The sequence below is a fragment of the Pteropus alecto genome, unplaced genomic scaffold (assembly GCF_000325575.1).
Source record: "Pteropus alecto unplaced genomic scaffold, ASM32557v1 scaffold511, whole genome shotgun sequence".
Classification (NCBI taxonomy): Eukaryota; Metazoa; Chordata; class Mammalia; order Chiroptera; family Pteropodidae; genus Pteropus; species Pteropus alecto.
In genome coordinates, this window is record NW_006431911.1 from 978,871 (window position 1) to 991,231 (window position 12,361).

Consider the following 12,361-nt stretch of genomic DNA (forward strand, 5'->3'; position numbering starts at 1 on the left):
GGAAGTAGAAAAAAAAAGTCAAGAGAGAGAGAGATTTTCTTCAAACCAGGGTACTCAGCATTAGAAAGATGTAAATGTCAAAAAAAAAAAAACATCTAGATGTGGAGTTTCTCCTGATCTCTGAAAGGGGCTAGGTTCCCGCTCTGTATCTGAAGCACACATTACCAGGTTAGCCTGTAGGAGCTGAGAGAGAGAGAGAGAAATGCAAAACCAAGTCAAGTTCTTGGATTAGAGAGCCGCTGACATTTCCGTTTCAACCCAGTTATATCATTAAGAATGTCCCAGTTTTTCTTAGCAAACGTACATGCTTGGAATACAGTGTACAGATGTTGTTTGTTACAGTTAAGACCAAAAGGCGTTCTACTGTAGATGATCACGACTGATTAAAAATTATCTTCTTATCCATTATAATCTCATAACCAGTGGGCAGATCTCATAATCCGAACTGCAGCAATATTGGGTGGCTTCTAACTGTTCTGTGGCAGTCTGCAAGCTCATCTATGACTTTCGCCTCTTTGCAATGGTCAGAACTAAGTACATAGGCATCTAAAAAGAACAAAATTTTCTCATAAAAATGTTCGTGTGTGTGTGTGTGTGTGTGTGTGTGTGTGTGTGTGTGTGTGATTTCCTTATTTTCGAGGCAGACATGGAGAGATTGGATGGAATTCTGGCATGAGTTGCCGAGGCTGATTTTGTTTAGTAGAGGCCCAGATATCCTAATTTAACCCTGGGTCTGGAATTTAATGTCCTGGATTACCTTTCAAAGGTTTAACTCCCTGGAACCCTCTCAAAAAGCAAGGAAGTTCATTCTATTGAGCACTGCTTGTCCTTCTCCCTGGCAAGCAAGCTGGGCTCTTTGTCCTAAAAGAGAATCTTTACTAATAATGTCAAAAGTTCAGCAAGCGAGCACCTTGCAAGGTTACTTACGGGCCCTGGAGGGGAGAGTTGGTTCATGCAGATTTGGTCCTTGTGCTTTGGCTGGTTGCTTTGACTCAGGCTTTGTCACCCTCTGCCCTATTGACAGTTGTAGCTAAATGATTCTTTGTGGTGGGATGTCCTGTGCATTGTAGGGTGTTTAGCAGCATCCTGGGCCTGCTAGATGCCAATAGCACCCCTACCCACTAGCGTGACAATGAAAAATGTCTACAGACACTGCAGGATGTCCTCGAGGGGTCAAAATTGCCCCAGCTGAGAACCACTGCACCAGTGAGTTGAATGGAGCACCCCATGCTGGCCATCTAGCCAGTGCCTACGGAAGTGCTTTCATCGGCATAAAGTTTGTCTGGGGCCGTCGTCCAATTCCCAAACCATCCGGATCCCTCTCGGGCATGCCTGGAGACTCCATGGACCTTTTATGGTTTGTTCACCTTTTCTGTTTCTCTTTCATTGAATCCATAAGCACACCCGAGAGTTCACCTTCATTCAGGTTTAGCCAGTGATGAGCACATCCATGTCTGCTTAGTTCTTTCAGCAGATTCTCTGCATTTTTTTTTTTAATTTTTAAATTAAAAAAAAATTTTCAATTACAGTCAACACTGAACATTATATTTTTCAATGTATATAGGTATATAGCATAGTGGTTAGATATTCGTATAGTTAATAGAGATTCTCTGGTTTTAAACTTAATGTTCATACAGTGGCTCCTGCTCCTGAGACTGTCATATATGCCTGCAGTATTATGACTTGTGCTCACTCGAAACTCGAAAATAGCTATTTTATGGCCTAAAACCTAGAGGTGTTAAAGTCAGGTACAACTCTATTAAAATGTCCTCACTATGCATTTCGGGATGGCTTTAACAAAATCGGATTCATGGACATGCTGGGTAGAATATCTATTGCGTAGAAAAAGGGAGAAGGCCAAGGGATAAATGGCGCATGGTGACACAGTTGGTACACACTTCTCAACTTGTGTTCTTAGCAGCCAAGCTCTGTCCCTCATTCTGATCACAGACAATGAAGCAAGGTCTCATTCCAAGCCCTGAGTTCCCCTAATTCTCGTGGATCAGAGCTGGGATCGTGGTCATAGCTGATCTGGAGTTTCTCAGCTTCAGTAACCCATAGTTAAAATGACTTTTCTCTGTCCATGACTTCTTCGTTCATACCACAAGCACTTCTTGAGCACAAGCATTTATCTAGGTACCAGGAATGCAGAGAGGCTAAAACATAGTGTCAGCCCTTAAAGAGCTCAGAGTCCAACGAGGAGAAGAAGATGGATCAGTCAACCATTCAGTGCAGTGCTGAAGGATCACAGCACGATGAGGGTCGGGGCCGGTGGGTGGTGGCGTGATGGTTCACCGTGCTTTTGGGAGTCTTTGGAAGGCTTCACTGTGCAGAGAATACTTGAACTTGATCTCAGTGATGACTACCATTTATAAGAAGAAGGAAGGAAGGGATTCCTTGAAGAAAGAGAAAAGAGTGGACATGCAAAGGCACAGAGGTGTTGATGATGGCAGAGTGTCCAATGAAAAGAACTTTCGAGGGGCTTAAGAGCGATGATTTGTTTAAAGGAGGAAGTTAGGACATCTGTGGTTTCATATGGGTAGCAACCACATGGCTTTTCATGGAATAACCTAATGAAAGCAGATTAGATACGTATCTGGAAGGTGATAACTAACTATGGGCAGGGATAAAAATGGCAGGAGGGCCAAAGCACGTTGCCTACTCTTCAAGGCACCTCTTGGCATCAAATCTGCAGAGAAGTGAAAGACGTAGAGTGTTTTTGAAGTCAGAAGTTCGGTGTGCTGGAGCATAGGCTGCATCTCACTCTGTGTTGGATACTAGTACACCAGGTTGTAGCATTAATTACGAAGAGTCCGCTGTGCCCATGCCAGGAACTTGGACTCTCTGTTTCGCAGCGCCATGGTTCTCAACCGGGAGGTTACTTACTTTGTCCCCAGGGAACATTTAGAAATGGCTGAAGATAGTTTTGGTTATCATAACTAGTGGTGGGAATGTATTAGTTTCCTTTTGCTGCTGTAGCAGATTACCCCAAATTCAGTGGCTCAGAACAACACAGATTTATTATCTTGCAGTTCTAGAGGTTGAAAGTCCAAAATGGTTCTCTCTGGCTGAAGTCAAGGTGTTGGCAGAGCCGCGTTCCTTCTGAAGCCTCTAGGGTCCGTTTCTTTCGCTTTGCCATCGGTCTGCTTCCTCCATCTTTAAAGCCAGCCATGTTGCATCTCTTTGACCCTTTTCCATAATCATTTCTCTCTCAAACTCTGAAAGACTCCTGTGATAATGTTGGGTTCACCTGGTTGAATCAGGGTAATCTCATCATTTAAAGGTCAGCTGATTAAGCAACCCTTAATCCAATCTGCAACCTTAATTTTCCTTTGCCATGTAACTCATTCACGGGGTCCAGAGATTAGGAGGTGGGTATTTTTGAGACATTATATGGCCTATTACACGGGAGGTTGTACTGGCATCTAGTGGCTAGAGACCAGTGATGCTGCTAAACACTCATACAGGGCAGCCCCCCACCACCAAGAGTCATCCGCCCCTCAACGTCAAGGGTGCTCAGGCTGTGAAACCCTGTGATAGAGAATGGAGGAAGTTGCTGATTTTTAAGCACGAGGATGTAACATGATCACATGTGCGTTTTAGAGAGATCGCTCTGTCGTCTGGTAGGGGGCGTGTGTTAGTAAACGAGCAGGAGGATGAACACTCAGAGGAGGTGGGCCTGGGAAAACCATGCCGAGGATCTGAGAAACAGATGGGAGTTGGCACATACACATAACACTTCTGTATTTCGTACTTTTCCGTCTCAGCAGATTGTCTCCTCTCACTACTGAACTACTTCAATAGACCAGTGGTTTTCACCTGGGGGTAAATTGGCACCCTTGGCACATTTGGCAATACCCGGTGGCATTTTTGATTGCCAGAGTTGGGGTGGTAGGATGCTGCTGGCATCCGGTGGGTAGAGGCCAGGAATGCTGTCAATTATCCTACAATGCACAGGACAGAGCCGTACAAGAAATAATTATCCCGCTCAAAATTTCAGTAGCACCGAGGTTAAGAAAACTTGTTTGATGTGCTACTCTATATAAGAGACTGAATTCTCAGCTTTACTTTCCAGTATCATTTTCTCTCATGTTTCTGTCTTTTCTCTTTGTCGTTTTATTCTTCTTTTTTTGATATCTGTCAACCAAGGCTCTGAATTGGGAGAAGAAAAAAAAAAGAAGAAGAAGCCTTTTAAAAGGTATTAAGGCTAGGAAAAAATGTGAGGTGTCTACATATATGTGTAGGGCAGAATTGAATGGTAAATACCTAATGACGGAAATTGGAATTGAAATTTAAAACATGGGCAGAGAGTAATACTGTGATTAAAAATAGAGGCTCACTGATGGCACCCAAGAGGAAGTAATTAGAGAAACACAGCTTCAAAGGGGAAATTGACAAAGGGCATTTTATAGGGAATTATGTCTGAAATCGACATAATGCCGTAAGAAATATACATTAGGAAAATAGGAAAATAGTTACTCAACTTTCATATGCTCTCTTTTGGAGTATCTCTCTGCTAGACTGTGTTTCCAAGGTAATTTTTTACTTAAATAGAGAATAATGTGAAGACAGCTTCTTCTTTAATGCCTTGGAATTGAGCTTTCACCAGAATTTTGGGATTTGAGGGTTGGAAAGAGCAAATTTTACACTCAGAAAGGACCTCGCGTAGCATCGAGCTGCAACCTCCTTATTTTACTGCTAAAGAGACGAACCGAAAGGGTTAAGCTCAAGCTCAAACAGCAAACTAAGGGCAGAAGCACCCTGAAATCTTTCTTGACTCTCAATATAAACTGCCAAAGTTCTAGAAAAAGTAAGTGACTACGGGCACTTTAAACCTCGGCAATCTCTTTTCTATCCCCATTTGTTGCTACAACAGTTCTCTCAAAGATGCCCAAATTCCAAGACTCTTCCTGGACCTCCTTTGCCTGGACTCTGGGCAGAACCGCCGGCACTGTTCCGCCCCCGCCCCTCGCCCCCCGCCACACGTGGAGATGGCTCGCTTTTCTATGTCAGACGTCTCTTCTGCTCTTCTCTCTATGCTTGTCTTTGTCCACCCATCCCCACGGTTCTGCGTTTCTTCCTCCAGTCATTCTCCCTGGGTGATCTCATTCACTTTTGTGACTTCAGCCACCATTCCTCTCAGGGACACTCCTAACTCTGTGTCTAGCTACGATCTCGTGCGTGAGCTCCTGACATCTATTTCTGATTTTCTGCAAGTTGTCTGCTCGCAAGGCCCATTGAACTTCTCATAGTCTACATATTTGAAGCAGAACAGATTAGCACCCCTGTCCTCTGAGCACGTTTAATTTTCTATATTTCCGATTCTGGTGGGTGTGACCATTTTCTCACCTGCTTAGTTTTACCAGAGATGGCTGGAGATGTCTCTAGTTTTCCCCTTCTTTTCTTTATCCTGTCTTCCCCTATAAATGATCAAATCCCGTTGCGTTTATTTCTCATTTGCGCCATTCTGGAAAGGATTTGAAGTGGAATGTATCCAAGTTCTTACATCTCTCTCCAGCTGTTCCTTCTCATTGCCACTGCTAGTTTGGGTCCTCATTTGCTATGGCCTCCTGCTTGGACACCCTGCCTTAAGTTTCTCCCTCTTCATCTGGCTTATGGGCTTTTACTCCAAACATCTGATTGTAATCATGGTAAGTCCTTGAGCAAAACCTTTGCTGGGGCTTAGGGTGTACAGAATGAAATCCAAACTGCTTAGCCCATCATTTCAAAGCCTTTTACGATATAATCTTAGCCTACCTCCTCTCCTTCCCACAGGAACTCTGGTCCAGCAAAGGCAAACTGGCCACTCAGCTGTGCAGTCATCAAATATTTGTTGAGTGCCAGCGATGCACTTGACACTGGGAACGATGTGGAACAATCAGGTGTGGCCCCACAGATGCTTACCCTTTTGTGAAAGCAATAGTTTCAAATAAATAAATCCCTGCACTTGATCAGAATGGTGTGGCAATATGCCAGGAGGACTCTGGTAGACTGAATAATGGCCTCCAAAAGACGTCCACGTCCTAGTCCCCAGAATCCTTGGATATGCTACCTTACATGGCACATGGGACTTTGCAGATGTGATTAAGGATCTTGAGATGGTGAAATTATCATGGATTATCTGGGCGAGCCAATGTAATCACAGTGATCCTTATAAGGGGGGCAGGAGGGTCAGATTTAGGGGAGATATGAGGACAGAATTAGAGAAAGAGATTGACTGATTGATTGATCGATTGATTGATTTCGAAAATGCTACACTGTTGGCTGTGACAATGGGGGAAGGAGTCACCAGCCAAGGAATGGGGCAACCGCTAAAGCTGGAAAATTCAAGGAAATGTATTCTCCCTTAGAACATGCAGAGAGAACACAGCTCTGCTGACATCTTCATCCCAGCCCAGTGGGACTTCTGACATCCAGAACTTTAAGTGAAGGTGTGTGTGTGTCGTTTTAAGCCAGGACGTTTGTGGTAATTTGTTATGGTGGCCACAGGAAACTGACACAAGGACCGAGGAGGTCCGGGATGCCTCAGCTGAAATCAGTGGATGAGGAGGCTTTTGCCAGCAGAAAGAAGAGGAATGATGCTCCAGCTAGAAGGAACGGCCTGTAGTTAAGAGAGAGCATAGTGCAGTAGGGGTACCTGTCGCTTTCTGTGGTTTCAGTTACCTTCAGTCTGAAAATATTAAAGGGAAAATTCCCGAAATAAACAATTTATAAGTTTTAGATCGCATGCCTTTCTGAGTAGTGTGATGAAATTCTGCTCCATCCCGCCCGGGATGTGACTCATCCCCTGGTCCAGCGCGTCCACGTTGTAGATGCTCCCTGCCCATTAGTCACTTAGTAGCCGTTTTGCTTATCAGATCGACTGTAGCGTTAGCTCAGTGCTTGTGTCCAAGTCACCCTTATTTGGCTTCATAATGGCCCCAAAGCGTAATTCGGACATGCTGAAGAGAAGCTGTAAAGTGCTTCCTTTAAGTGAAAAGGTGAAAATTCTCAACTCAGGACAGAAAAGAGTCGTATGCTGAGGTCGCTAAGGTTTACGGTAAGAATGAATCTTCTCTCTGTGAAATAGTGAAGAAGAAAAAAATTCATGCCAGTTTGCTGAGAGAGAGACTTGATTCACATAACTTTTATTACAGTATATTGTTATAATTGTTCTGTTTTATCATTAGTCATTGCCGTTAATCTCTTCCTGTGCCTAATTTATAAATTAAACTCCATCATGGGTGTGCATGACAGGAAATACATAGTACATACAGGATTCGGTGCTATTTGTGGTTTCAGGCATCTACTGGGGGGTCTTGGAGTGGATCCCTGAAGAAAAGGTGTGTGTGTGTGGGGGGCGACTATATGCTTCAAGAATTTAGAGAAATCCAACTGGAATGGAGTATGGAAGAGAAAAGATGGCAAAGAATGAGTGTGTCTGGGCCTCAAGCTTCACGAGTAAGGTTTTATGATTTAATGGAAAGGTGCCCTGCCGAGGTATTTTTCCCTCTCCTTCTTACTCTGCTTTTGATTGCCTGGTCCCATATCTATCTGAGAAAGTTCCACTTCTATTTTCTGGCCCAACCAGATGCCACCTTCAAATATATAAGCTGTGACTATGGTGCATGTCTTGACACATGCAGGACTGGCAGAAACGTGAGTTCATTTTTCCGTTCTGGGATTCTGATTCTTCCAATCTGATGCCCTCCGAAGGGAAAATGTGTTTCACGTCAGAATTCAGTCAATGACCGAGGGAGTCTGTGTTCTGATAACAGTGTCCGAGACACACATTTGGGGCGTGACATCTCGTTCTACAGCTTACTACATCCTCCCTTAGCCATCTCTTATGATAGAGAGAGACTATCATTGCATCTATGTTACAATAGGGCAAAAAAAAGCGGAATGGAATTTGTGAAGAAATGAAATGATTTTGTTATCTGGTAAAGAATGATGTTTTCATTAGCTATTAGGGAAATGCAAATCAAAACCATGGTGAGATACCACTTCATACCCACTATGATAGCTATACGAAAAAAGATGGCAGGTGTTGGCAAGGGTGTGGAAAAATTGAAACTCTCATTCACTGCTGGCGAGAATGTAAAATGTTGTGGCAGTTTTGTAAAACAGTTTGGCAATTTCTCAAAAAGTTAAACATAGAATCGCCAAATGGCCCAACAGTTCCACCTTTAGGCATATACCCAAGAGAAGTGAAAATATATCCACACAAAAACTTGTACGTGAATCTTCACAGCAGCATTATTCATAACAGACAAAATGGTGGAACCAACCAAATGCCCCATCAACGGATGAATGGGTAAATGAAGATATGATCTATCCATACAATGCAAGACCATTCAGCAATGAAAAGTAATGAAGTTCTGATACATGCTACGACATGGATGAACCTTGAAAACATCATGCCCAATGAAAGAAGCCAGCCACAAAGGCCCACATATCATGTGATTTCATTTATATGAAATGTCCATAATAGGCAAATCCATAGAGACAGAAAGTAGATAAGTGGTTGCCAGAGGCTGGCAGTAGGGAGGGGTGGGGAGTGACTGCTAATGGGTTCCATGTTTCTGGGGAGGATGATGAAAATGTTTTGGAACTAGATAAAGGTGATGATTGCACAACCTGGTGAATATACTAAAAGTCGCAGAATTGTACACTTTAAAAGGGTGAATTCTATATGTGAATTTTGATATCAGTTAAAAAAAGAATAGAGTTTATGACTTTTAGAAAAATATACCGGTATTGTTGCTACGTCATCTTTTCAATAAAACATAAACATAAATGCTGTCCTTAAAGATACAACAGTTCTGGCAGATTCAGTGGAGAAGTCAACAGTCGGCCCAGGGTTTTCTGAGATTGGTTACTGCGGAAATTCTTTGTCCTGATTATTATGCTTTGGAAGCAAGTGCAAAGAAGCTATTAAAAAGATTGTTTTTCAGAATAGGCAGAGACTTTAAAAACTACATACGATCTTGAAATTACCTGGCCACATCACACTAGAGGTGTTAAATAGCCAAGATTTTGGGGAGCCGTTCAAATGAAAAGCAACTCGAGAAGCCTGCCCATTAAGTAATGTGCTGAGGGACCTGAGAGAAGGTTGAGCCTAGAATATCCATGTCTGGAGAAATTGGAAGTGAGTTGGGTTGGGTAGCCCAAGGATCAAGGAAAATAACGCATTTTTCTTTCTGTATACCTGGACAGCTCGTGGAGACATGTGAATTACTATCCACAGGAGCGGAAGTGTGAATAAGGATCAGTTCTCAGCTCGTACTGCCAGAAGCTTCATCTCTGAGGGGCTGAGAAACAATTAGGCAAGCTGGTACTCAGAGAAGCCAATGTGGATGGAGAAGGGGAAGGAGAAAACTTAGGTGATGATAGCGATGTTGGCTCAGGGGTTATTGTAACTAGGCTTCTGCTGTAGCTAAGAATTTGGTCCGGGGAAGTCCTGGAATGGGCCAGTATGTTTTCTGGCTTTGGGGCAAAGTATCACTCTGCTGACATTGGAAATTCCGATTGATTCCTTGCTCACTTTTTTCAGTTGATGGGTGGTGATGATAATGATTAGCAAAATAACAATTCATATGTGTAGAATGCTCGCCAGTTTTTTTGTTATTACAGCAACTCTGCAGGGCGGTAGGACCAACCTTCATTTTGTAGATGACAGCACTGAGTCTCCAATTAAGAGGCAGCCTGACTTAGTTGGAAAGGAAATGAAGTGATTGGGTTAGAGCTGGATTCTGAACCAGACTGCGTGGGTTCAAACCCCAGCTCTGCCTTATGACCTTAGAGAAATTACAAAGTGTATTTATGACCCAATTTCTTCATCTTTCAAGAAGGCATAATTAAAGTGCCTCAGAGATGTTTTGTGAGGCACTCATAACTTAATTATAGTCACAAGCCACATAACAATGTTTCGGTCAACGATGGACGGCATATACGATGGTGGTTCCATGAGATTATCATAGGGCTGAAAAATTCTGTCACCTAGTGACATTGTACGCATCGTAATGTTGTAGCATTTTGATATGTTTAGATACACAAATACTTACCATTGTGTTACAATTGCCTACAGTATTCAGTAGCATGCCGTACGGATTTGTAGTCTTAGAGCAAAGGCTATTCATACAACCTAGGTGTGTAGTAGGCTAAATCACCTAGTCTAAGGGCATTCTGTGATGTTGACACATTTCTCACGACATATCCCCATCGTTTAGCAGCACATGACTGTACTTGGAAAGTGCTCAGCACATAGGAAGTACTAAAAGATGCTAAGGAGAGCAAGGTTGAATAAAATGGAATTGTCGCTCAGGTCACACAGCTAGGAGGCAACAAAGATGGGACTTGGATTACAGTATCACTGTAGCAAAAACCATTTATTCTATACCTACTGTGTGTGATGGGAATCTCAGTCTTTCCACCGTGGCTGTTGGAGAGGGCTTGGGTGATCAACAAGTCAATGAATAGACCTAGCTGGGTTGGACAATGGCGGAAGGCGATTAGAAACTTATTTCTCAAGCTGTTACGTAAGGCATGCTTTTCATGATGGGCTTTGGAGCAACAGCAGGCTGTCACCCCAGGCGTTTTGGCCTCGTGACTTGGAGCACAGGAATTTGCCAGACTTGCATTGTGGATTTGGCATAACGCAAGACATGCTAACAGGCCAAGGGGTAGCCGTCATTCCCACACACTAGTCACAGTAATTTCATGGCATCAGACACTGTTAGTTTGTAGGGTACTTAGAGTGTTGGCAAGTGGATAGCTGCCAGACCAGCCCGGTTTAGCTGGTAAATGGCAGCGTGCTCACCCCCTTCAAGTCTGGTGTTCTGATCATTTTCTCGTACTCCTCCTATCATGTGAGACCAAGCTGACCGTTCTTCATGGTTTATCTCAGCGACATCTTTCCAGGGTAACAAGGTCGCATCGCCAAATTGAGACAATACCATCTGCAGATGCCTTTTTTGCTCAAAGTCTAACTGTACGACCCATGAACATTTCTAGACTGACTTCAGCATTCTATGAACAGAATATTAGAAACAAAAAGTCCTTAAAAGTCTTCTGTCTAGTCCAGACATACGTGTGATATTTAAATCCAAGCTATGACACTGCCAGTCCATGCCCAGCCCCACCCCAATGAAGACCTTCACGATTCTGCTTTCAGATTATAATGGACATGGAAATTCTTCCTGGAATGGTGTTAAAAACCAACCCCCCTCATACTTTTATCACGCTACAAATGAATTCTGCCGCTCTGGTTACATAGGTAATCACCAATATTGTGTTACCGTCCACGAAGAAGTACCGGTGGGCTTAGCTATCTTCCTGAGTGTTAACGCAAAGTTTGGTCCTTTTTCTCTTTGGCAGATGAGAATCGGGAATATGTCAAACTAGAATTCAAGACTAGTTTCAAGTTAAACTATTGACAAGTCATCTTGCAAACTACTTATAGAAATGCAGGATGAGAAGGCACCGTCTCCAGGCTCTCACTGCCCATTCAATGTGTCGGGTTTCTTCCTGTCACGATCTGCAAGAGAGCTCAAACACAGGCGCGGTTTTCAGAGTACATCACAGATTATTGCTCTGTCTTTCAGCGAGCCCCCCAGGAGGCATGTTGAATCTGGATTCTAATGTTAGTATATTGTAACTAAATGATGTGAGAATGTGTTTGTCAAAATGACAAGAAAATAAACGTGAAAGGCAATGGTAAGGTCAAGAAGTGAGACGTGAGTCCCAGACTAATTTCTGTTCTGAGTCATAAACTCAGCATACATATTGTTATTCTGCTGCGATGGCAATATTTTAATCTTTTCATTTATGATTCAATTGGAAATATGTCACTTTTTCTCACATAATTGAGAGTACACTGTTAAAGATTGGCAGTGTTATAAAAATGATCAAATATTTAGGTTTCTCATTCAGGGTTCTTTTAGTTGAAAAAGGTTATTCAGAGTTACAATTTGTTTTTTTTTTTTAAAGTGGAATAGTTCATTTCTCCTTGCAAAATTGTTTTCAATTGTGGTTCTCCTTAGGGGGAGCTGGATGCAAAAGGGTCAGTGGGTCGTGATTGTCTAGTCGGCCTTCCCTCATCTAGAAATATCCCTTTTACAGGAAATGTTTAAAATTCTGCTATGTGTTTTATTCTCTTCATAAGGTATCATTTCTAATTCACATAAAGATATGATAGATGTAGCTTTTGTAAACATTTATTCAAATCTAAAACCATTCAAAAAAAGTACAGCTATTTTCTAAAATGTTCATCGAATCAGAAAGTTGAATGGTCCAGAAGAAAATTACCTTACTACATCTATCTACAAAGGTTCCGTCTAAGTCATTACTTAAATGTTGCTATGCAATATTTTTACAGTGC

General features: G+C 42.6%; 1 protein-coding gene across 2 annotated transcripts in view; it reads left to right on the forward strand.

Moving 5' to 3' along the window:
• Positions 1 to 12,361, forward strand: part of ARHGAP6 (Rho GTPase activating protein 6) — a 446,194-nt gene that overhangs the window by 4,838 nt on the left and 428,995 nt on the right. The window contains exon 1 of one of the 2 annotated variants that reach the window (XM_025041011.1): positions 6,873 to 7,039. The exons of the other annotated variant lie outside the window; for it this stretch is intronic. Within the exon in view, the coding sequence (XP_024896779.1) occupies positions 7,016 to 7,039 (24 nt within the window). The 5' untranslated portion in view covers positions 6,873 to 7,015. Of the gene's footprint in view, positions 1 to 6,872; positions 7,040 to 12,361 lie in introns of those variants that run through there. 2 annotated transcript variants of the gene reach the window in all.